The 27457-nt window shown below is 42.7% G+C and overlaps 1 protein-coding gene across 1 annotated transcript in view; it reads right to left on the reverse strand.

The window, feature by feature from the left end:
* Positions 1-1110: 1110 nt before the first annotated feature.
* Positions 1111-27457, reverse strand: part of LOC126160940 (aminopeptidase N-like) — a 123728-nt gene continuing 97381 nt past the window's right edge. Inside the window, exons 10-12 of the mRNA XM_049916940.1 lie at positions 19872-20052; positions 14694-14869; positions 1111-1228 (exon numbers count right to left, since the gene is read on the reverse strand). Of these exons, the coding sequence (XP_049772897.1) occupies positions 14756-14869; positions 19872-20052 (295 nt within the window). The 3' untranslated portion in view covers positions 1111-1228; positions 14694-14755. The remainder of the gene's footprint in view (positions 1229-14693; positions 14870-19871; positions 20053-27457) is intronic.

Raw genomic sequence — 27457 nt, forward strand, 5'->3', positions numbered from 1 at the left:
TGCCGCGTGATACGCCAGTGTGGCGATGACAAATACACGCTTTCAATGTGAGTTCACTGCAATGTCGCCAAACACGACCATCATGATGCTGTAAACAGAACCTGATTTCATCCGAAAAAATGACGTTTTGCCATTCGTGCACCCAGGTTCGTCATTGAGTACACCATCGCAGGCGCTCCTCTCTGTGATGCAGCGTTAAGCGTCATGGTTTCCGAGCTGATAGTCCATGCTGCAGCAAACGTCGTCGAACTGTTCATGCAGATGATTGTTGTCTTCCAAACGTCCCCATCTGTTGACTCAGGGATCGAGACGTGGCTGCACGATCCGTTACGGCCATGCGGATAAGATGCCTGTCATCTCGACTGCTAGTGATACGAGGCCGTTGGGATCCAGCACGGCGGTCCGTATTACCCTCCTGAACCCACCGATTCCATATTCTGCTAACAGTCATTGGATATCGACCAACGCGAGCAGCAATGTCGCGATACGGTAAACACCAATCGCGATAGGCTACAATCCGACCTGTATCAAAGTCGGAAACGTGATGGTAAGCATTTCTCCTCCTTACACGAGGCATCTCAACAACGTTTCACCAGGCAACGCCGGTCAACTGCTGTTTGTGTATGAGAAATCGGTTGGAAACTTTCCTCATGTCAGCACGTTGTAGGTATCGCCACCGGCGCCAACCTTGTGTGAATGCTCTGAAAAGCTAATCATTTGCATTTCACAGCATCTTCTTCCTGTCGGTTAAATTTCGCGTCTGTAGCACGTCATCTTCGTGGTGTAGCAATTTTAATGGCCAGTAGTGTGTTAGTTGTAATGTCGAGTATTTTTAAAAGAGAAGACTGTTTTGTAAACAATTAGAAAATATATAGCTTTTGAAAAATAATTGTGGTTTCTTTGATGACCCCTCGTAGGAGGTGACTTAGGCAAAATGCGAGGCTGTGACTTACGTTGTACTCTTCGGGGGCGTCCCAGCCCACGAGGCGCTCCATGTTGAGCAGCGTGCCGGAGGCGACCCTCCAGGGGATGTAGTCGCGCTCCCGGCTGAGGTACGAGTGCAGCCGCAGCGCCGCCTCGGCGGGCAGCACGTAGGCGGCGCCTGACAGGCTGGCCGAGTCGTCCAGCAGCTGCCCGCGGTTCGCAGGCGGGATGGCCTCGGGGTCGGACCGCAGCTGCTCCGTCAGCAGCGCCCAGTTCTGCTCGTCGTAGTTCACCCGGTAGTAGCCTGCGGGCACAGCACTCCTACCGGCAGCTGTTCTCCTCTGTCAGTTAGCGTTCTGCCGATCCTATGCCTCCCAGAAACTAGCCAAACGCAATTCCACCGCCCTGGAAGCTAGACTGAAGAAGAATCGAGACTCGTTCATACGATTTGTCGACCTGGGAAAAGTGTTTGACGATGTATTCGAAATACTGAGACAAACTGAGATAGGCTACAGGGAAAAACGGATATGCACAATACGTATTAAACCAAGGGGAACAAAAACAGTGGCAGACCAAGCCTGTGGTGTGGGGTTGATCTATTACTCTGTTATTCTGCGCAACGGATTAATATGAAATGTACCCTTTACCCTGTGGCTCCTGCAAGATGCAATTTCCACCCCCACACTACTACACAAGTCAGACAGACGCTCCTAACGTTCTAAAGAGAAATGTCTAAAAAATTTTCAGCAATAAATATCTTCTGGAGTTATTCGCTGTAAGGAAATGGCACAAAAATTCACAAAATTTCTTACGTAACTAATGGGATACTTGGGTACTGGAGTAGTGCTAGTTAGTTAAGAAAAACATGAAACTAACGAAAGTTGTTATTTATTTTACAAAAATTCTGAGAAATCACAATGGTACTTTTAGTTTTGAATTGAACAAGCTATATCCTGGTTCTTTTCGGAATGTGAAGTTACCTCTCAAGGATAGGATTCTCTAATGAAATTTCTATACAAAGTTTAAGATGGTTGTTGACTTGGCAGAATGACTGAGAGGCACACCTACTCAACTTGAGTAATTATCCTTTAGAACTTTGCTAGGTACGGTCGAGGCTGTCACATGTGAAATGCGGTGAAGTGTACTGTTGTGGAGGAAACATGGGACTCGCAATAGCTGTAGCACACAATACCGTAAGCTGCGATGACTGCTCTCTGCGCCGTTCGCTGCTGTCAAATAAGTTAAGTCTCGTTCTATCTGGATTGACCTTCGCCAATCAAACTCTCCCTACGCCTTGATGAAGTCAAGGATTCCTATTCGCCCATAGTCTAACTATTGGCGTGGTACACCGGTCAGATAACCAGTCCACCGCGATGCCACTCAAAAATTTGCTCGCAGGCGTTTAACTATAATTCTGTCCGTTCACACCGCACAATAAGTGTGTCGGCCAACACAGTGAACAACGCTTAATCGCAAGGACTCAATATAGAGAGTCGCACTTCGATTCGCTCTCGACAGAGGTGCTCTCCCAGTGAAGTGCTGAGGAGAGACTTGTTCCTCACTCCAAGAGCGACAACGGAACGGCGCCTCTCCACGCCACACGTGAAGGGGTATATCTTTCGGCCTCTTCCATTACTCCTTCAGCTCAAGGCGTTAGAAATATCGTCTGCCAATCAGCATTGCTCTATTAAAATGGGAGAATGACGTTTCTTTTAAGGCGACCAATCCGAAACCTGTAGTATCGGCGTTTGGTGTTTGCTGTCTGCCTGTGAAAATTTCTGAAACTGCATGTTATGTGTAAAGAATGCGTAGGCTAGCCGCTCCCACACAATGTAGCGGAATTTGCTTTTAGGGGTCGTTCCTACTTTCCTTCGGGCGAACACTGTCCGCTCCATGGGCGGCCACCGACCGACATAGATGGGTTGGGACTGGCCTCCTGGCATGCGGGTGCCTCTCTCGCACTAAAAGCTCCTGCGACCGTCGTGTCTGGAATGTATACGTTTACGCCAGCCTCGAGTATTTCAACCACGGTGCGCTCTTGCGATTTATAGTTATTTGCATATTGTTTACATGAATTCATACAACGTTGTCTTTGTCTTATCGAGTTTGGGTTCGAATGAAGCGTCTTGATGTGCAGAATATGACTGTGAGGGCGGAATATGTAAGCAATGAAGGTCAGGACACCATGACGTCTTACACCAGAAAGAACCAATCAGACTAAAAATAGTGTAACACCGGTACACTATGTGATCAAAAGTATCCAGACACCCACCAAAACAGACGTTTTTCATATTAGGTGCATTGAGGTGCCACCTATTGCCAGGTACTCCATAACAAGGATCTCTGTAGACATTAGACATGGTGAGAGAGCAGAAAGGGATGCTCCACGAAACTCACTGACTTCGAACGTGGTCGGGTGACTGGGTTCAGCCGCGTGGGATTAGCCGAGCGGTCTAGGGCGCTGCAGTCATGGAGTGTGCGGCTGGTCCCGGCGGAGGTTCAAGTCCTCCCTCGGGCATGGGTGTGTGTGTTTGTCCTTAGGATAATTTAGGTTAAGTAGTGTGTAAGATTAGGGACTGATGACCTTAACAGTAAAGTCCCATAAGATTTCACACACATTTGAACCTTTTTGACTAGGTTCACACTCGTAAACACCCATGTTTCCGATGTGATAATGGAAACGTGAAGGGACACGTACAGCACAAAAGCGTACAGGCCGACCTCGTCTGTTGACTGACAGAGACCGCCGACCCTTGAAGAGTGTCATAATGTGTAAGACGCAGACATCTATCGAGACCATCACACAGGAATTCCATACTGTGTCAGTATCCATTGCAAGTACCATGACAGTTAGGTGGGAGGTGAGAAAACGTGGATTTCATTGTCGAGTAACTGCTCATAAGGCACACATCACGCTGGCAAATGCCAAGAGACCCCTCGCTTGGTGTAAGGAGCGTAAACATTGGACGATTGAACAGTGGAAAAACGTTCTGTGGAGTTAGGAATCACGGTACACAATGTGGAAATCCCATGGCAGGGAGTGGGTATGGTGAATGCCCAGTGAACATCTGCCACCGTGACTACGCCAACAGCAAAATTCTGAGGCGGTGGTGTTATGGTGTGGTCGTATTTTTCATGGAGGGGCTTGCACGCATCGTTGTTTTGCGTGGCACTATCACAGCACAGGCCTACATTGATGTTTTGAAGCACCTTCTTCCTTCCCACTGTAGAAGACCAATTCGGGGATGGCGATTGCATCTTTCAACACGATCGAGCACCTGTTCGTAATGCACAGCCTGTGGCGGAGTGGTTACACGACAGTAACATCCCTGTAATGCACTGGCCGGCACAGAATCCTGCCGGAATCTTATAGAACTCCTTTGGGATGTTTTGGAATGCCGACTTTGTGCCAGGCCTCTCCTCAGTGAAGAAGTCCGTGAAAAATGGGCTGCCATTCCCCAAAAGACCTTCCAGCATCTGATTGAACGTATGCCTGGGAGAGTGGAAGCTGTCATCAAGACTAAGGTTGGGCCAACAGCATATCGAATTCCAGCATTACCGATGGAGGGCGCCACTAACTTGTAAGTCATTTTCAGCCGGGTGTCCGTATATAGGACGTGAAAAGCACTGGCAAAAGGGGCATCCCTGTCCAAAGGAAGTCCACTAGTATCAAACATGCGCCTTAATTTGAAGAATGAATTTCTGAGAATTTACGTTTGGAGCACAGCGTTGTATGGTAGTGAAACATGGACTGTGGGAAAATCGGGGAAAAAAAGAGAACTGAAGGATTTCAGACGTGCTAGTACAGAAGAAGGTTCAGAATTAGTTGGACTGATAAAATAAGGAATGAGGAGGTTCTCCGAAGAGTCGGACGATAGTACGCGTGTTAAAAAGTCATCGAATAACTTCCATGCTACTAGAGGCATCTGTAGAAGGTAAAATCTCTAGATGAAGGCAGAAATTGGAATACATCCAGCAAATAATTGAGGAAGTAGGTTGCAAGTGCTGCTCTTATGGTTCAAATGCCTCTGAGCACTATGGGACTTAACTTCTGAGGTCATCAGTCCCCTAGAACTTAGAACTACTTAAACCTAACTAACCTAAGGACATCACACACGTCCATGCCCGAGGCAGGATTCGAACCTGCGACCGTAGTGGTCGCGCGGTTCTAGACCGAAGCGCCTAGAACCGCTCGACCACCCCGGCCGTCTGCTACTCTTAGATGAAGAGGTTGGCACAGAAGAGGAATTTGTGGTGGGCTACATCAAACCACTCAGAAGACTGAAGATGCCCTCTCCCGCCTACCACCCCCCCCCCCCCCCCCCACACACACACACACCTCCAAAAGGAAGAAGAAAATCAGTTAACACCGATATTCTTCACTGTAAATAAACAAACACTACATTATCAGTCAGTCTACCACTTCGCCCTCTGACTCCAATGATAGCCGCATCATGTAGAATGGACGCACAGTACGAGTCTACGTCTACGTCAGTACCCCGCACGGTATGTAGCCGTGAGTACATCTGGTAACATCTGGTGCAGCTAACTGATCCCCTCTTCCACACCCCACTCGCGAATCGAGCGTAGGGTAGAATGATTGTTGGTAAACGTCTGTATTACCTCAATTGCCAGAGCTTTCTTGTTGTGGTCGTTTCTCGAGATGTACATGGAAGGGTTGTAACACCACAGCTCTTATGCTGTACGGATTTATTGTGCTTTTGTTTCATTTAATATTACGTCATTGAGCTTCTGTAAATGTGTTTGATTGAACAGATAACACAAAATTGTGTACTGTTTTCTTTGTCAAACCTTTGATGTCGTGATTTGATTCTATGCAAAGTAGTGTATCTGTAATTTAAAATTCTTTGGCCCATTTGGAGGGAACAAAACTTACTGTACATGACTGTAATTTTGTGTGAATAATTTTTTGTAGAGATGTCAATATGTGTAAATGTTTTGTTTTATTTAATGCATTTGGTTGCTGTTATGTAAATTGCTGATCCTCACTTAGGGTTCTTAGTTAGTTTGTATGTAAATGGTGTAGTGGTTCCCCTCAGGAACGGAACTGTGTAGCGCGCGCAAATTGTGGTTGGCATAGGTGGAAAAGGTGGAACTGATAGTCAGTCGGAGACGAGCTACGAGTCGGAGACGAGCTACGAAACTGTGCACTGTCATGTAAATGTTGCATATCGTGCTGGTTCCGAGAGAGGTTTTTCCTACTGCTTTCCAATGCCTCGGATGGATGGATAAATAGCTGGAACTATTCTGGAATTTGTATCTGTCGTCGCCACCTAGAAATGACAGAGTCCAGCAATTCTGTCTGCGAATCCACCTACCAACATGCAGTTGCCACCACACTGCGCAATCATTACATCGGAATACTACAATGATGTACAGTGAAGGATGTGTTAGTGTGCTCAAATATAAGGTAATTTATATCTGAATTTATGTACCTACCATGACTTTTCTCCTCATCATAACACCTCTCAGGTTCCTCTCCAAAAAATGGTTCAAATGGCTCTGAGCACTATGGGACTCAACATCTGAGGTCATCACTCGCCTAGAACTTATAACTACTTAAACCTAACTAACCTAAGGACGACACACACATCCATGCCCGAGGCAGGATTCGAACCTGCGACCGTAGCGGTCGCGCGGTTCCAGACTGAAGCGCCTATAACCGCTCGGCCACTTCGGCCGGCGGTTCCTCTCCGTTTAAGCTAAAGTGGTATCCGAGTGTCCTTACTAAAAGAACATTAAAGCCCAGTATTTTGCTCATTAATGCTTCTTCAGCATAGTAAAAAGAAAGTTAAAGTTAATGTGGCAAGAGAGTGGGTTAAAGTAAATGTTGTTTGCTGAAAATATTCCTATTAAAACTGCTTATTAAAGTGCTGTTTCCAACTTCAAAATTAAAAGTTCTTAAGACTGAGGCTTATAAAGTAAATGATCACATGGTTGTCTGTAGTAAATTCTAAAAGGTGAGGCAGTTTCTTGCAATTTTGTCAACATTGTGTTTCACTGTAGTAAAAGTGGGAAACTGCAATAGTAGAAAACTATATGTTCATGATTGCTAAGTGTTTGTCTCCCTTGTGTATTAGAAGTGCATATTAATAGTAATGTTATAAAGACCATTCACTTTATGTAAGCCCTGCAAGTAATAGTGTGTGTCGGTACATGTTATAATTTTGCAAATAGTTAGTGCTGCTCCAGTTGTTAGCTTCAATCTTAAAACATATGTGTGTGTCAGAGTTCATTGCACTCGCGTGTGGCTAAGTCTAGGTTGTGTTTGTCCATTATAGTTACTTATACCTACTTTCATAAACGAGAACGTTAATCTTTCTCTTGCCTAATTAGGCTGGCGACCGTTTCCCTTATTCTATAAACAGTATAGCTAGGCAAAAATTTGTTTGTTACTATTCAAATATTTACGTAATTCTGACTTTACTTTCCGATAAGCCACCTCCGTTAGGAACAACACGGTCAACATAACAAAATTCCTCTCAGAGGGTAACACTGCTCTGTTGCTTTATACCATAATTGCTATAACAAAATAATTCTGTTTTTCAATCTGCCTCCAGCTTCGAGGTTAAGGTATAGCAGTAGCAGTTAGGAGTGTTATAGGGTGTAATATGTTGCCAGACTCTATTGAAATTTCACCGGTACAGTTCTTCGTGAGGCACAACGGCTCTCTTGTGGCGCACGTCGCTTTGAGTTTGTTGAGCGTCTCTGTAAAGGTCTCGCACGGACCAAACAGATCCCATGCTGGACAGCGCCGCCATTCCTTCGATCTTCTCCATCTCTTCTATCAATCCTACCTAGTAATGGTCCCAGACTGATTAACAACACCCAAAAACCGGTCGAACAAGCACCTTGTAAGCCCCTTCTTTAGTAGGCACATTAAATTTTCTTAAGATTCTTCCAGTGAATCTCAGTCTCGCATTTGCATTTCGTACTAATTGTTTTAAGTGGTTATTTCACGTCAGGTCGCTCTGGATAGCTACTCCTAGATATTTTATGGTAGTTTCTGTTTCCAGCAATTTCTCATCAGTAGCGTTGTTCACAGTAGTGGAATTCTTTTCCAGTGTGTGCGTAACATGTTACATTTATTTTCGAACAGGGCCAACTGCCGGACTCTGCACCATTCATCAATCCTCTGATGGTCCTTGTGCAAATGAAGTTGCAACATCTCTCTTAAAAACATCGACGTTGAGACCTTGATGTTCGCACGAAGAAGCATCGATATTTAATAAAAAAATCGCTCTTAAAAATCATACGACGATGTTTTTACGCAATTTTTATTTATTTTAGAAAATTAAGAAGCAGCACGTCAACATGATTTTATTTGTGAGTAGCTTAATAAATGAATGTGAGTTGTGAGGTTAGAGGTATTTTAAAGCACAAAGGAACTGGAAATAGTCACCTGTTTCTTCACAAATGTACTTATATCTACCCACTTTTCTTGACGTTAAGTTACGTGAGGCGCGATGCGATGATTAACTATCTTCATGTACGAGGGCAGTTCAATAAGTAATGCAACAAATTTTTTTTTCTCGGCCAATTTTGGTTGAAAAAACCGGAAATTTCTTGTGGAATATTTTCAAACATTCCCGCTTCGTCTCGTATAGTTTCATTGACTTCCAACAGGTGGCAGCGCTGTACGGAGCTGTTAAAATGGCGTCTGTAACGGATGTGCAAACAACGGGCAGTGATCGAGTTTCTTTTGGCGGAAAACCAGGGCATCTCAGATATCCATAGGCGCTTGCAGAATGTCTACGGTGATCTGACAGTGGACAAAAGCACGGTGAGTCGTTGGGCAAAGCGTGTGTCGTCATCGCCTCAAGGTCAAGCAAGACTGTCTGATCTCCCGCGTGCGGGCCGGCCGTGCACAGCTGTGACTCCTGCAATGGCGGAGCGTGCGAACACACTCGTTCGAGATGATCGACGGATCACCATCAAACAACTCAGTGCTCAACTTGACATCTCTGTTGGTAGTGCTGTCACAATTGTTCACCAGTTGGGATATTCAAAGGTTTGTTCCCGCTGGGTCCCTCGTTGTCTAACCGAACACCATAAAGAGCAAAGGAGAACCATCTGTGCGGAATTGCTTGCTCGTCATGTGGCTGAGGGTGACAATTTCTTGTCAAAGATTGTTACAGGCGATGAAACAAGGGTTCATCACTTCGAACCTGAAACAAAACGGCAATCAATGGAGTGGCGCCACACCCACTCCCCTACCAAGAAAAAGTTTAAAGCCATACCCTCAGCTGGTAAAGTCACGGTTACAGTCTTCTGGGACGCTGAAGGAGTTATTCTGTTCGATGTCCTTCCCCGTCGTCAAACGATCATCTCTGAAGTGTATTGTGCTACTCTTCAGAAATTGAAGAAACGACTTCAGCGTGTTCGTAGGCACAAAAATCTGAACGAACTTCTCCTTCTTCATGACAACGCGAGACCTCACACAAGTCTTCGCACCCGAGAGGAGCTCACAAAACTTCAGTGGACCGTTCTTCCTCGTGCACCCTACAGCCCCGATCTCGCACCGTCGGATTTCCATATGTTTGGCCCAATGAAGGACGCAATCCGTGGGAGGCACTACGCGGATGATGAAGAAGTTATTGATGCAGTACGACGTTGGCTCCGACATCGACCAGTGGAATGGTACCGTGCAGGCATACAGGCCCTCATTTCAAGGTGGCGTAAGGCCGTAGCATTGAATGGAGATTACGTTGAAAAATAGTGTTGTGTAGCTAAAAGACTGGGGAGTAACCTGGTGTGTTTCAATGCTGAATAAAACAACCCTTGTTTCAGAAAAAAAATGTGTTGCATTACTTATTGAACTGCCCTCGTAAATCAGATTACGAAACTAAATAAAATGGATCTCGTGCAGAAAATTCGTTTTTTTTTTTTATTTTTTTAACGATTAAACACTTTTGAAAGCGAATTTAGGGAAAGAAGCTTAGTTAATCTAAGAGGGTGGTTTGAAAAGCTCTTGGAATCAACACGAGAGGTCAGCACAAGCGCAACGAGTTGTTCACGTGATATTCATTGGACTGTTGCCTGTAAACACGAGCCACGTCAGTGCTCTTGGAAGAGAGCTGTGGCAGTGAGGTGGCTCTGTTGTTCTCATGTAGTGATTTGCGAAGATGGAGAAAATCGAGATTCGAGCAGTGATTAAGTATTTCGTAAAGAAAGGTATGAAAGCGAAGGACATTCGTGCCGATATCCAGAATACACTGGGGGACTTCGCTGCTTCATACTCAACAGTTGCGAAGTGGGCAAATGAGCTTAAATTTAGTCGGGAGAACTTAGATGACGATCTGCACAGTGGTCGGCCAAGATGTGTCACTACTCCAGAAATCATTGCAAATGTGCACAAAATGGTCATGGAGGATCGACGATTGAAAGTGCGTGAAATTGCTCACGCTTGCCAGGTGTCATCTGAAAGGGTATATCACATTTTAACTGAAGAATTAGACATGAAAAATTATCCGCAAGATGGTTGCCGCGACTCTTGACGCAGGATCAGAAACGAATGAGAATGGTCATATCGGATCAATGTTTGGCCCGTTTTAGGAGAAACGAACAGTTTTTTTGCGCCGGTTTGTGACCACAGATGAAACTCGTGTACACTTCTATACCCCAGAGACAAAACAACAGTCAAAGCAGTCGAAACATGCTGATTCTTCGCCACCAAAGAAAGGAAAGACAATTCCTTCGGCGAGAAAGGTCATGGTATCAGTGCTCTGAGATGTGAAGGGGATTCTGTTTGTAGATTACCTCTCCATTGGGCAAAAAATTACTGGAAAATACTATGCTAACCCCCTGGACAATTTGCAACAAAAGATACGCTAGAAAAGGTCAGGTTTAGCGAGGAAGAAAGTCATCTTCCATCAAGACAATGCGCGCCCGCACACATGTGCCGTCGCTATGGCAAAATTGCACGAATTAAGTTATGAACTGTTGACATACCCGCCTTATTTACCTGATATGGCTCCGTCAGACTTCCATCTCTTCCCAAAACTGAAAAATTTTCTTGGTGGACGAAGATTCACTTCAAACGAAGAATTGATGGCAGGAGTTAACTATTTTGCAGGCCTGGAGGAAACTCATTTCCGAGATGGGATAAAGCCGCTAGAACATCGTTGGACCAAGTGCATTAATCTACAGGGAGACTACATTGGAAAATAAACAAAATGTTTCAGTGATGCAAGTACTTTTTTTCTCCTCATTTCCGAGAACTTTTCAAACCATCCTCGTAGTTCCAAGCAGTCTCGTCTCCTTCTTATGTGAAGATTACCGCAATCTCCGAGAACAAGAGCCCACTTGGCACAGATGAGGCAACTGTGGGAATATACGCCTTTGGAATGTTTGCAAGTTTTGGAGAAGGTAACTTCAGCCCCTCCTTGACTTCAGTATGGTCCCTTTTTATTGGTGTAAGAGGAGACAACAGATGCATCTGAATCTCATTTTCACTAATGTTTCCACCAGATGTCGATCACTTAGTCGTCATGTTGTAACGCCGGAAACGCATATCCTCCTATTTCCATCTATCGTACTATATATTTTTTCCTTATTTTGTTACCTGAAGATATGACTTTTCTGTGTCTTTATATATTGTAATTGTTTTACTATTTGTATATATATATATATATTTATGCATTTATGTCGATGTATTATTGGTTTGTTTTGTAAATATTATTTGTGTTTTTACGCTGGGTCGTGCCTAGGGAAAACTATGCTATCGAACGAATACATCGACAGGTCGTGTGGAGAACCAAAGTGTTTAGGATCTTTGGTAGTGTGAACTCGGCCGCGTGGAGCGCGAACAGTGGGGAGTCTGACTGGAGTAGTGCAGTGGAGTAGGTGTGTTGTGTGACGCTCCCGCGAGTTGCCGCGCTTTCGGGGTTTGGCAGCACGTAATGGCGCTCGACTTGCTATGATAGTTTCTGACATGGTGTCGCGGACGGGAAGCATTAGCTGGCGCACATCAAGAGCCCGTTTCGTCTGGTGACCGTGTCGAGAAGAAGGCGCGCCAACATACAGCTTCTGCAACAGCGACAACCGACAATGAGTGACTGTCGCAACCTCCTCGATCGACAACTTCAAACCTTCAATCAACCAACAAGGAAGACTGGAAGCACGTAAAGTTTTAGAACTGTATCGCAGACCTCAGCTTTTCAAACTGTTCAAATCACAAAATTACAGCAATGTAGCATGAACCTTTGTTGCTCATTGTCCCAATTGCATTACCAAGCAGGGTCCCTTCCTTTTCCGGAATGAACCTGAGTGTCGTTGAAATACAGACGCCAGCGTTGAAGTAATATCATTCCATTTGACTGCTTTAATTTCAAAGTTCAGTTAATGTATTCATAGCTGGCTATGGTATTTAGATTACGCAGGCACAAATTAAGAGTGCGAGTTTTGTTACCATATTTTAGCTTACCTGTGACTGCAGCTCAGCGTGGTACGTACTAAATTTTACTACTGTTAATTGTTCAGAATCATTTAATTCAAGTTCAAAGTTAAATCTCTTATTTCTAAATTGCGTAGATTCAAGTAGCTTTTGAAATGATTGTTGAGGTAGCCCAAGACTAACCGTATTTTACTGCATTTCGATGTGCTTCAGAAACAAAGCTCACTATTAATTTCAGTCACTAAATTAACTTTCAATTTACCGGTTTTATTAATTCTTTTGCTAAATTAAGTCGGAGTGTAGCGAAATTGATTACTTCTGACAAACTTTCAGTTTTCACACTACACGTTTCAACCTTCAGTTGCAACGCTTCTAGTGATAATTATATGTGTAATAACCTTTCTTTTTCAGTTACTATAGTAATTGTCCATAGGACTGGCGACCGTAATTTCCCCCAAATCTCAAATATCTAATTACCGCTAGTTAATTGTTAACGTATTGGTTTCAATTGAAACAAGTGTTTCAATTGAATATTCCATTCGGAAAAACGATGTGTCAGTTTTTAGGTGATGTTCAGCTCAAAAACATCTAACGTTCCGTCGAAGAGTTGAATCTCGTGTATAAAGTGAATAGTAATGACCATAAGTAATTCGTTTTGCATTGCTACAGAAGAATGTTGAAAATTAGTTGGAGTGATGAGTTGAGGAATGAGATGTCCTCTGGAGAATCGGCGAGGAAAGGACTATACGGAAAACACAGACAAGGAGACGGGACAGGATGGTAGGACATCTGTTAAGACACCACGGAATAACTTTCATGATGGAATACGTCCAGGGGAAGACTGAGATTGGAATACATCCAGCAAATAACTGAGGCCACGGGCTGCAGGTGCTACTCTGAAATGAAGAGGTCGGCACAGCAGAGAAATTTGTAGCGGGCCGCATCAAACCAGTCAGGAGATACATATTCTGCAGTACAGATGTGGTAGCAACTGGCCATCACAAACGAAGGAGACAGATACTAACAACAAAAGCGATCCATAGTCGCAAGTCAGCATCCAGCATTACGCTTGAAATAGCTATGTAACATGTAATTTTCTGTGCACCATCTGAAGATGAGCCTGAAAAGATTCGAGAACCGGTTCATTGAATGAATAAATCACTACTTCAAAAAGTGACTGGTTGCAGTTTTACGTATCTACTTTGAATGAAATGTCACGGATTGTTTGGGAAAAAAAGCTTAAGGGGCTCCGGAAAGGCTCAAAATCATGAAAAGTTCAATTTTTACGTTTTTGCGTTTTCTGAATCTGCAGACTATTACCTTTTAATAGATATATAATTTATTCAATTCCGAAGACTACAACTGTTTTTAAATTTTTTTTGAAATGTGTTCTACATGGGCGTGACCCACTGTGGCGCTGTTAAACTGCTGTCAGATGGTGTTATTATTAACGTCCGTGTTCATCAGGTACATTTTAGTGATGTGAGATAAAGTATGTGTTGTGGCTAATCTATTTTCAGAGACTTAGCAGCACCTGAACTGTTGAAAAAGTGTATTCACAGAAAAACTCAGAACCCCAATGAAAGTGTAAATAGTGTTATATGGTCGAGAATCCCCAAGACTGTATTTGTTGCAATAGAAACACATCACTTTGGTGTGTATGATGCTGTTGCGACTTTCAATGATGGCAACATTGTAAGGTGCAAGGTATTTAGAAATATGGGAATGAAGATAGGTTCTAACATGGTACGAGCGATGCTTGCTTTAGACAAGGAACGCCTTCGGGCTGCAGACATGGCTGTAAAGAGTCTAGAAATACAAGCAAGAGTAAACAGGAGGAGGAACAAGAGGAAGCTGGAGGAGGAGTTTGCAGAGGATGAAGATAATCCATCCTATGGACATGGAATGCACTAAAAAGTTAATCCAATCTTTGTCGCTCGATTCCCAAAACTGTTATTTTCTCATACTAATTACATGTTTTCTAAGGATCTTCCAAACATATTTGTTTCAAACTTTCAGTAAATGTTACACAGTACCTTCTGCATAATTTAACACAGCCTTTTTCCAAAAAACTGTATATTTTTGAATATATAAATAAAAAATTGCAAAAAAATGTTGTGAATTTTCATTACAATTGAAAAAAATCGTCTTTAATAACTGAACTAAAATTTTGTAAAATCCCTGTGTTAAGTTGTAGCCCATATTCCAATAAATAATCTGGAAAAAGTTCAACTTCCTACCTCAAATACTTTGTGAGGAAAGATGTAATTTATAAGCGTTATTTTAACATTGCAAGTATAGGGCGAGCCGGAGCCCCTTAATTTAAGCTCCAGAATAGAAATCGGTCACTCACCAGCCACGTGCAGGTTGAGGAGTAGCCAGTCGTCTGGCTGAGCCATGGCCGGCACCTCCAGCTCAGATTCCAGCAGCCAGAGCCGCGGGGGGGGACGCGGAGAAGTTCGCCTCAGAGCGGGACGTGTAGGTGATGGGCACTGGCCACACGGTGTCTGCGTCCGACAGGTACGGTGCCTGCAAATCCACACAGGTGAGGGTTACAGTGCGTCACCAAGGGGATCAGCTGCGTAGACCTCAGTGGGGAGTGGGAAGTGGGAAGTGGGATGGGAAACACCAGGTTCACATCGATAACACGTCTACGTGACGTCACTATGACGTGGACGTGCGCGGTTTCGACCGTCGTGGACATCTATCGACTTTCGTGGTCGTGTCGAGCATGAGCGTGATGGGCCTCGTTTGCAGGGAGGATGCTAAGTTCACCGGACTTGGATACGATATGACGTCATCATGACGTATACACGCTACATCGAAAACGATAGAAACCGTATATCGACTATTCGACTTTTGTGACCTTTCGAGAGATTGTGACAGGGTAGCGCTGTGCTCTGCGCCATTCGTTTAAATGTGTTTTGCGTTCCTTGCGTTTAAATCGTGTATTGTACTGTGTGTGTGTCCTGTGCGTTGTTTTTCGTTGCTCGTCTCTAAATATGTGTTCAGCATTCGAGAGACTAATGAGAGAAAAGCTGAAAAGAATTCAGCATCGATGACGACGGGCAATTGCGTGGTTATTGTGAATCTCAAGCAGAAATTGATGTACTTCTGACCCAGCTGAATTGCGTCGGCTATTCGTACTCGGTGAGAAGAAGCACTCAGCAGCCAAAATCTTTAGATGCGTCAAGACACTAACCTTTCGTTAAGATTACATTGAGAAATCCACTTCCCCTCGTATTTCATCTCCGGTAGACGATTTTTCTTCAACAATGCCTCATATTTTTCTTTTTAAGTTCGAAATTCAATCATTCTACACACCAGTCATTACTGGACACTAAGGTACCTGTCTCTGCGGTCCGAGTGTAAAATTACTTGGAATTATGGTTGATAATGGGATGGACATATAAATTACTTAGCTAACAAACTTGCACGAGTTCTCTTTCAGCTATATAAATTAAGGAAAAAAAGTCAGCAAGAGTATGCTGCTATAATCTAATATGTACTAACAAGACCAATTCGATGAAACCATGCTAAAATATTGATAATAAATAAATATTATTTTCGGCGTAAGCATTCAATACAACAATCACACAATTTAATCTGGTCGGGACATAAGAAGACTTCACTTTTTTACCAAACGTGTTGTCCGTGGTGTTTTCAAGGCCACGATCAGGAATATTTCTATTAATATCCAGCTCTTTTATTTTGGCGAAATATATATACGCTGCCACACTGAGCTGTTATCAGAATCGAACGTGTCAAAACAAACCACTAGCTGACGACAGTTTAGAATCTCGACCGTTCGTAAAAGTCGATAGGTGTGTTAATCGACTAAAGTGTATATACGTCATAATGACGTCACATCATATCCAGGTTGGGTGAACTTAGCATCCTCCCGTTTGCAGTGGTCATCCATCTTGTGTTTACGCAGAGGTATCACTGTGGTGAGCCTACAGTCTCACGATTTCGCTCGGGAGTTGGCACCATCATCGTGTTGATACGTGACACCACCCAGGAAACGTTCGATCTGAAATATGGTGACTGTCTGCTGTTTTCAATACCTTATTATTCCCAAGAATGAAAGTAATTTGTGCATAACAGTTATGTTCTTTTCAGAAATTGTCTGTAAATACCCAATCAGTATGTGTGCGCCTCATTAACATTAAAAACTGAACCGATTTATTTGCTCCATACCAATGGATAAGCCACATCTTCCCTTACCCTATTCCATTTGACATGTTTATTGACTTCGTTTTAATTTATATGTTTATTCATTTTGAAGACTATATAGGTAAAGTACTTTTGTCTAGTTTCGCATACAAAATTATAAGTGCTTTGTACACCAGAATAATAAATCTAACATTACCATAACGCTTTTCTCAAACCGTAAAAGGATTGTAAATATGGAGTATCGTTTTGACTGTTGTAACCACTCTTGCTCACGAATTAAAGCAGCATTTCATATCTTCGATTAGTACAGTTTTGAAAACTATTGTTGTCTTTTCTTTCTTGGAAAGTGAGAACCAGCCAACTCCATACTCGTTTTTTACATACGGTTGTTGAGCCGGCCAACATATTACTTCCCTCTACATATGTCTCTCGTAATGACCATGACTAGAAAATTTGAGAAATTAGAGCCAATACAGTGGCTTACTGACAATCGTTCTTCCCACGCGCTATTCGCGAGTGGAACAGGATTGGAGGGCTCAGTTAGTGGTACAAAAGGTACCCTCCGAAACACACCATTACGTGGCTTGCGGAGTATGATGTAGATGCAGTTATGTAATATCAAAAGTAATTAAAATACATAATTATGTAATACTAAAAGTACTTAACAATGGAAAAAGTGTGGTGGTTGTGGGAAGTATATTCTAATTTGTGCGAAAAATTACAATTCACCGCGAAAGAAAACGAACTTGTGAAAGTAACTGAAACAATGAGAAAAAGCAGCTGTAGGTACAGAATATATTACATTTTATTTATTTTATTTATTTATTTATTTATTTATTTATTGTTCCGTGGGACCAAATTAAGGAGAAGTCTCCATGGTCATGGAACGAGTGAATACATGAAATTATAACACGATATTAGAAACAGATAAAATGAAATATAAAAAAAACATATTCAGGTGACAAGTCGTAAGTTTAAATGAAGACAATCAACAATGTAACACTGGAATTTGCTTAATTTTTTAGCTCTTCCAGGAGCTCCTCGACAGAATAGAAGGAGTGAGCCATGAGGAAACTCTTCAGTTTAGACTTAAAACAGTTTGGGCTACTGCTAAGATTTTTGAGTTCTTGTGGTAGCTTATTGAGAATGGATGCAGCAGAATACTGCACTCCTTTCTGCACAAGAGTCAAGGAAGTGCATTCTACATGCAGATTTGATTTCTGCCTAGTATTAACTGAGTGAAAGCTCCTAACTCTTGGGAATAGGCTAATATTGCTAACAACAAACGACAGTAAAGAAAATATATACTGTGAGGGCAATGTCAGAATTCCCAGATTTTTGAATAGGGGTCGACAAGAGGTTCTCGAACTTACACCGCATATAGCTCGAACAGCCCGTTTTTGAGCCAAAAATACCCTTTTTGAATCAGAAGAATTACCCCAAAAAATAATACCATACGACATAACCGGTGAAAATATGCGAAGTAGACTACTTTTCGTGTTGAAGTGTCACTTATTTCAGATACTGTTCTAATGGTAAATAAAGCAGTATTTAGCTTCTGAACAAGATCCTGGACATGGGCTTTCCACAACAGCTTACTATCTATCCGAACGCCTAGGAATTTGAACTGTTCCGTCTCGCTTATAATATGCCCATTCTGTCTGATCAAAATATCGGTTCTTGTTGAATTGTGAGTTAGAAACCGTAAAAACTGAGTCTTACTGTGATTTAGCATCAAATTATTTTCCACAAGCCACGAACTTATTTCATGAACTACATCATTTGTTACTGTTTCAATATTACACACAAGATCCTTCACTATCAAGCTGGTGTCATCAGCAAACAGAAATATTTTTGAATCACCTGTAATACTAGAAGGCATATCATTTATATAAATAAGAAACAGCAGTGGCCCCAGCACCGACCCTTGGGGAACGCCCCACTTAACAGTGCCCCATTGGGACTGAACATCACTACCACTCTCAATATTGCGGAGAATTACCCTCTGCTTTCTCTTCTTAAAGTAAGAGGCGAACCGATTGTAAGCTACTCCACTTACTCCATAATGGTCCAACTTCTGCAGTAATATTTTGTGGTCAACACAGTCAAAAGCCTTCGTTAAATCAAAGAAAACACCTAGCGTTCGCAACCTTTTATTTAATCCGTCCAAAACCTCACAGAGAAAAGAGAATATAGCATTTTCAAGTGTTAAACCATTTCTAAAACCAAACTGAACATTTGACAGCAGATTATGTGAATTTAAATGCTCCAGTAACCTTGTATATACAACCTTGTCGATAACTTTAGCAAACACCGATGGCATAGAAATAGGTCTAAAATCATCTGCATATGTATGTTCTTTAATAAAATATTCTTGGGTCTCGAGCCGCACCAAGTGGTTAACTGCTGACGAGCTATAGGTAGAGATCTCCTCTGTCATTGTCAAGTGGCTGACTGTCCTCTGAATGCCGTTGCCGTGCTTATACAGCTGCGCCGCCCTCAGTGATGCCACTGGTGCCTAGTCCAGCACCATATATGACCATGTTTTGGTTCCGGGACTCTGCCGAAAGCTCTAGGGCAGTTAACCTATTGATGCGGCTTGAAACCCGAAAACATTTTAGTAACCGATATCGCCACGAAAGCGTGCATTCGTACATAACATACGTTCTCGTTTGAAACAGAAGTATCCTAAAATAACTATCTTGCAAATCTTCTTTTGTACTTTATAGACGTTTGAGACTATGCTGTGTTTTAGTTCTTTTTATGTATCAGTCTTTTCTACGCTTTTTATTTTCAGTTGTACTTTTTTTGTTTTACTCGATGAACAACTTGTATCGAAAATTTACTGATATTTAGGTGATTTATGCTTAATTTGTAAATTATTGACAATTACAGGTCACTCCTGGGATAGAGCGCTCTTATATGGACATAACGTCAAATACTGCAGAACATACTGTAGTCAGCTTAATAAAGTCCGATGATTTTTTAAGAAAGCAAATGCGGGAAAAAAAGTTGGAGGTACCAGCTACATTCTTTTCCACATTCCGACATTCTAAGAACTACACTACTGTAGAGCCTTGCAGCTTACGCCTCGAAACTTCAACTGCCGTTACGCTTTTAGCGACACGTTTTGGAGTGGTCCTCAATACTTGAAGCAGCCTGTGTTCAGGGGACATACCTAGTAGTATAAAAGCTTTCAGACATGTTTGCCCCCACTTCTTAGAACACGATATTACCACGGAAGTCGATGCACGTCCCCGACAGTCGAGAATGAATATGCAGAAGTAGTGACGTCACGTAGAAGTGTTATCGAGGTGTGAATCCAGCGTCTCCCGAGGTGGGAAAGTCGAAGCACCTGTGATATGACAGCTGAACCGTCGGTGTAGTTCCTGGAGACTGAGATGAAAGGGAAGCCACCCTGTCGCACCCAGGGCAGCATGACCTCTTCTAGGTAGGTTCCCTCGGGCAGGTAAGAATCAGGCGTCACGTAATCCAGTGTCCTGAGCAGGAGGTCGTCGGTCGCAGCGCTGAACATGCTATGGACAGATCACATTACATTACAGCAGATTCACTACTACTCGTGAGGTGACAGCAGAGCTAGTTACAGGGTGTTTCAAAAATGACCGGTATATTTGAAACGGCAATAAAAACTAAACGAGCAGCGATAGAAATACACCGTTTGTTGCAATATGCTTGGGACAACAGTACATTTTCAGGCAGACAAACTTTCGAAATTACAGTAGTTACAATTTTCAACAACAGATGGCGCTGCGGTCTGGGAAACTCTATAGTACGATATTTTCCACATATCCACCATGCGTAGCAATAATATGGCGTAGTCTCTGAATGAAATTGCCCGAAACCTTTGACAACGTGTCTGGCGGAATGGCTTCACATGCAGATGAGATGTACTGCTTCAGCTGTTCAATTGTTTCTGGATTCTGGCGGTACACCTGGTCTTTCACGTGTCCCCACAGAAAGAAGTCACAGGGGTTCATGTCTGGCGAATAGGGAGGCCAATCCACGCCGCCTCCTGTATGTTTCGCATAGCCCAAAGCAATCACACGATCATCGAAATATTAATTCAGGAAATTAAAGACGTCGGCCGTGCGATGTGGCCGGGCACGATCTTGCATAAACCACGAGATGTTCGCAGTGTCGTCTAAGGCAGTTTGTACCGCCACAAATTCACGAAGAATGTCCAGATAGCGTGATGCAGTAATCGTTTCGGATCTGAAAAATGGGCCAATGATTCCTTTGGAAGAAATGGCGGCCCAGACCAGTACTTTTTGAGGATGCAGGGACGATGGGACTGCAACATGGGGCTTTTCGGTTCCCCATATGCGCCAGTTCTGTTTATTGACGAAGCCGTCCAGGTAAAAATAAGCTTCGTCAGTAAACCAAATGCTGCCCACATGCATATCGCCGTCATCAATCCTGTGCACTATATCGTTAGCGAATGTCTCTCGTGCAGCAATGGTAGCGGCGCTGAGGGGTTGCCGCGTTTGAATTTTGTACGGATAGAGGTGTAAACTCTGGCGCACGAGACGATACGTGGACGTTGGCGTCATTTGGACCGCAGCTGAAACACGGCGAACGGAAACCCGAGGCCGCTGTCGGATCACCTGCTGCACTAGCTGCGCATTGCCCTCTGTGGTTGCCGTACGCGGTCGCCCTACCTTTCCGGTACGTTCATCCGTCACGTTCCCAGTCCGTTGAAATTTTTCAAAGAGATCCTTTATTGTATCGCTTTTCGGTCCTTTGGTTACATTAAACCTCCGTTGAAAACTTCGTCTTGTTGCAACAACACTGTGTTCTAGGCGGTGGAATTCCAACACCAGAAAAATCCTCTGTTCTAAGGAATAAACCATGTTGTCTACAGCACACTTGCACGTTGTGAACAGCACACGCTTACAGCAGAAAGACGACATACAGAATGGCGTACCCACAGATTGCGTTGTCTTCTATATCGTTCACATCACTTGCAGCGCCATCTGTTGTTGAAAATTGTAACTACTGTAATTTCGAAAGTTTGTCCGCCTGAAAATGTACTGTTGTCCCAAGCATATTGCAACAAACGGTGTATTTCTATCGCTGCTCGTTTAGTTTTTATTGCCGTTTCAAATATACCGGTCATTTTTGAAACACCCTGTACATTTCCACGGTATTCTATATGAATTAAATACGTGTTAAAAAGCTAAACTAACAGTGTGTGACGCTTGAACGATAAGCATTATTTCCATGCACTGACCTCAGCAGATAGCAGCGCTGACCTGTGTCAAGTGCTGACACGTTGTGTGAACGTATTACCCGTTGCCTTTCGTCACGGCATCTTAGGTCAGCATATTCTGTTTAACGATTTTTCTGACGTTTTGCTGGTATCAGTGTCGGGCATTGTCAAGGATTCACCCTTCATTTTGCAAAAACAGACATAATGTCTTATGGGATAACAGCAATCAGTGATTTTATAACTTTACTTAAAATCCGTCTTGATTGCAAATTTTTTTTTATTATTCATATGACCGGTTTCGGTTCATTCATAACCATCTTCAGATCTGTAAAAATAATTATACTAATTTACTATTTCACGGAAGCAAATCTTTTTCATCCTATCTAATCAACATCAAATGTACCAGAACGTACCTGGTATTTCAGTTACTGGAGTAACCCGTCCAAATCCAGCAACTTTCACATGCTACGTCACATAAAATTGGTTTGCAGAGTGCACGTCATTTATATTAATTAAAACACTATTACCGACAGGTGGCGTCTGGTACATTTGTTACATTCCATTTGCACATACTGTATTCAATAGATCTTTTTTATATTAAAAATATTTAATTAAAATATGTAGATGTCAAAATTAAAATCTGTACTACTGAATACAGTATGTACAAATGGAATGTAACAAATGTACCAGACGCCACCTGTCGGTAATAGTGTTTTAATTAATATAAATGACGTGCACTCTGCCAACCAATTTTATGTGACGTAGCATGTGAAAGTTGCTGGATTTGGACGGGTTACTCCTGTAACTGAAATATCAGGTACGTCCTGGTACATTTGATGTTGATTAGATAGGATGAAAAAGATTTGCTTCCGTGAAATAGTAAATTAGTATAATTATTTTTACATATCTGAAGATGGTTATGAATGAACCGAAACCGGTCATATGAATAATAAAAAAAAAATTTGCAATCAAGACGGATTTTAAGTAAAGTTATCACCCTTCATTGCTGGAGACGGACATTGGCCGAAGATCACGAGACGAACAACAGGCAATACATCAGTAAGTTGCCACGAAAGCGTCATCGGCGTAGATTAGTATTTCGAGAACTGGTTATGACAGGTGGTTTCAGCGTGACCTTACAGCGTTTTGAAAGGTTAACTTTAATTATAATCACCCTGTATGTATTTCACATGCCGCGCCAGCTTGCATTAAATTACAACTAACATTACGACGTCTGGCAACTCGAGACTCTACCATCACTGGAATACACGTGTCGCATTTTGAAGAGTAATATTTCTAAATTTTTGCGTTAAATAATTAGATGCTATCTACAGCACACTAAAGAACATCGGAAAGAGTTTTATCTCAACAGCTCTGTTTTTTTCTTTTTTTAATTTCTAGTTACTCAAGATTCTCACTGGTCACAGGTGCTGCGAAGTACACGTTTCGTTTGTCGATAATACTTAATTCTGTAACCAAATTTTGTACTACTGCACAGACAATCATTACTTAGTGATTGCGCCAAGTTTTTTGTTTACACTTCATCATAAAATTTATACTCTATGATTGAAGCAAAAAATTATTTTCATTGTACGTCAGTGGATATGATACGAGCAGCAGGAGAAGTAGGAACCCAGTGGCTATACAGAGTGCTGAGGGTGGTGTGGAAGGAGAACAAAATTCCTGAGGATTGGAAGAAAGGAATTATAGTCCTGATCTTCAAGAAAGGGGATAAAAGGAGATGTGAGAACTACAGAGGAATCACCCTGCTATGCCACTGTGGAAAAATCTATGAAAAGATCCTGGAGAAGAGAATAAGAAGCAGTATTGAAAGTAGACTGCAAGAGGAGCAGTACGGTTTCAGACCGGGAAGATCAACAACGGACCTCATATTTGCGGTAAGGCAACTGCAGGAGAGGCACTATGAGTACGGGAAGGACTTAATCATGGCCTTTTTGGATATTGAGAAGGCGTATGACAGTATCTGTAGGGACAAGCTCTCGGATGTGCTGAACGCAAAAGGGATAGATGAAGAGATAACACGAAAAGTTAGAAAAATGTATGAGGGAAGTGAGAGTTGTGTGAAAGTGGGGAGGGAACGTACTGCATGGTTCAAGCTGTAAAATGGGCTGCGACAGGGAAGTGCACTTTCGCCTTTATCGTTTATTATTGTTATGGATGAAATCCTACAGCAAGTATCAGATGCAATTGGAGATCATAAAATGAAAGCAGTGCTTTTTGACGACTACCTGATGTTATGGGGAAATTGCGACAAGGAAGTGGAAGAGCAGTTAGATGCATGGGAGGCAACGGCAGCACAATATGGAATGCATTTCTCTGCAAAGAAAAGTGAAATAATCGTCACAACAAGGAAGAAGAATAGGCCACATGTGGATATAACTTGTGGAGGGGAAAAACTACAAGTGGTAGAGAACTTCAAGTACCTGGGAAGCGTGATTGAAAGTAAGGGGGAAAACGCAATGGAAATAAATGAAAGGTGCAGAAAAGCAAGGCAGTTCTACAGATGCATTAGGGGGCTCATATGGAGCAAGGAGGTGCCACAGAAATCCAAGGGAATTATATACCGAACCTACTTTGTCCCCATATTGGCATACGGAAGTGAGACATCGGTAATGCACAAAAGTGACAAAAGTAGAATACAGGCTAGTGAAATGAAGTTCCAGAGGAGCAGGTTGGGTGTAACAAGACGAGACAGATTGCGAAATGTGTATGTGAGGGAAAGACTAAAGGAGGAACCAGTACAGGATAGGATAGAAAAATCAAGACTGCAGTGGTATGGACACATGAAGAGAATGGATGAGGGAAGAATTCCAAAGAGGATGTTTGATCTGCAACTGGAGGGGAAGAGGCCCAGAGGAAGACCAAGGGATAGATGGGTGAAGGGAGTGAAGGAATGTGTGATGAGAAGAGGAGAGAACTGGACGAAGGTGGAAGAGGGGGAATGGTGGAAAGACAGAACACGATGGAGAGGCTTGTGTTCCCGACAGACCCAGCCAGTGGCTGGAAATTGTCCAAGATGATGATGATGATGATGATGTACGTCAGCAAGTCATTCTAAACGATGCTCTGTTACTCTATTACAAACCTGATTACAGAGAATGCTGAGTGCTGAGGTGCCTGTCGGGCGGTTTTAGAATGTTTTTCCACTTGACAAAGTATTTATTTAGTTAGTTGAAAACTAAGACCATTATTTTGTCATGGCGCTAACTGTTGACGTACGCAAGCAAATGATTTAAGACTTGTACTGTCCAACGAACAAGAGAAAAATGAAGGCATATGAACCTAGCGGCAGTTACTGAAACTCGTAGGCGATGGTGGGGGAAGCAACATCATGCAAGAAAAACGTCTTTTAAAATTTCGTAACTTACGCATAAGCTACACAGGATAATTGAAATGGCCTGGGAGTCGGGACAGGTTCCATCAGACTGGACAAAAGCAGTAATCACACCAATCTTTAAACATGGAAACAGAAAAGATTGTAACAACTACAGAGGTATCTCTTTAATCAGCGTTGTGGGTAAAATCTTCTCAGGTATTGTTGAAAGGAAAGTGCGAGTATTAGTTGAGGACCAATTGGATGAAAATCTGTGTGGGTTTAGGCCTCTTAGAGGTTGTCAGGACCAGATCTTTAGCTTACGGCAAATAATGGAGAAGTGTTATGAGTGGAACAGAGAATTGTATCTATGCTTTATAGATCTAGAAAAGGCATATGACCGGGTTCCTAGGAGGAAGTTATTGTCTGTTCTACAAGATTATGGAATAGGAGGCAAACTTTTGCAAGCAATTAAAGGTCTTTACATGGATACTCAGGCAGCAGTTAGAGTTGACGGTAAATTGAGTTCATGGTTCAGAGTAGTTTCAGGGATAAGACAAGGCTGCAACCTGTCTCCACTGTTGTTCATATTATTTATGGATCATATGTTGAAAACAATAGACTGGCTGGGTGAGATTAAGATATGTGAACACAAAATAAGCAGTCTTGCATATGCGGATGACTTAGTTGTGATGGCAGATTCGATTGAAAGTTTGCAAAGTAATATATCAGAGCTAGATCAGAAATGTAAGGACTATGGTATGAAGATTAGCATCTCCAAAACGAAAGTAATGTCAGTGGGAAAGAAATATAAACGGATTGAGTGCCAAATAGGAGGAACAAAGTTAGAACAGGTGGACGGTTTCAAGTACTTAGGATGCATATTCTCACAGGATGGCAACATAGTGAAAGAACTAGAAGCGAGGTGTAGCAAAGCTAATGCAGTGAGCGCTCAGCTACGATCTATTCTCTTCTACAAGAAGGAAGTCAGTACCAACACTAAGTTATCTGTGCACCGTTCAATCTTTCGACCAACTTTGTTGTATGGGAGCGAAAGCTGGGTGGATTCAGGTTACCTTATCAACAAGGTTGAGGTTACGGATATGAAAGTAGCTAGGATGATTGCAGGTACTAGTAGATGGGAACAATGGCAGGAGGGTGTCCACAATGAGGAAGTCAAAGAAAAACTGGGAATGAACTCTATAGATGTAGCAGTCAGGGCGAACAGGCTTAGATGGTGGGGTCATGTTACACGCTTGGGAGAAGCAAGGTTACCCAAGAGACTCACGGATTCAGCAGTAGAGGGTAGGAGGAGTCGGAGCAGACCGAGGAGAAGGTACCTGGATTCGGTTAAGAATGATTTTGAAGTAATAGGTTTAACATCAGAAGAGGCACCAATGTTAGCACTGAATAGGGGATCATCTAGGAACTGTATAAGGGGGGCTATGCTCCAGACTGAACGCTGAAAGGCATAATCAGTCTTAAATGATGATGATGATGATGATGATGACGCATAAGTTGCAGTGTGTGCAGTATAGTGTCTCCACAGGTAAGATAACCTACGTGAGTGGTGGTGAGGGCATGCACGTGTAAGTAATTCATGTCTGTGCAAAGGTAGGTCAAAATTATTGTGGACCACCTGCACCTGTTCACTCCTGATGTCTTCTCCGAAGGCGATGCCGTCATCCAGAAGGATGTCCTTGTGACAAGGCGAGAATCGTGTTGTAAACGTTTGATGAGAGTGTTGGCGAACTTAGGTAGATGCCTTGGCCTCCTTATTGGTCTGCTCTGAACTGAAGGAACACACCTGCGACGCTATCGTTCACCAGCTTGGCGCCCACAGACCAGAGGTCCGAATTTTACGACAATTACGTGACTTGTGAATACGACCTCTTGGTTCAAATGGGTCTGAGCACTATGGGACTTAACATCCATGGTCATCAGTCCCCTAGAGCTACTTAAACCTAACTAACCAAAGGACATCAGACACATCCATGCCCGAGGCAGGATTCTAACCTGCGACTATAACAGCTGCGCGGTTCCAAACTGAAGTGCATAGAACCGCTCGTTCACAGCGGCCGGCAACACGATCTCTTGCTCATCAGTTGTGCCGTGGGTATGCATATTAGACTGATGCTGGATCTATGACCCCAGTTCATACAAAATGATAGATTACCCCTTGAGGCAAGCATGACACATAGAAATAAACTGCCACGCGCGTCGAAAAACGTTATTTAACAAGTTTCTGAACTCGCCAGGTACATCGTCTACTGCTTGTGGTTGGAGGACCTGGGCATTTCAGTTGGATAATTTACTTTAATGGTTGCTCTCTTTAATCTCGTAAATTAATGTTCATTCAAACAATGTATAAAATTAC

This window comes from Schistocerca cancellata, unplaced genomic scaffold, assembly GCF_023864275.1.
Source record: "Schistocerca cancellata isolate TAMUIC-IGC-003103 unplaced genomic scaffold, iqSchCanc2.1 HiC_scaffold_1167, whole genome shotgun sequence".
NCBI lineage: Eukaryota > Metazoa > Arthropoda > Insecta > Orthoptera > Acrididae > Schistocerca > Schistocerca cancellata.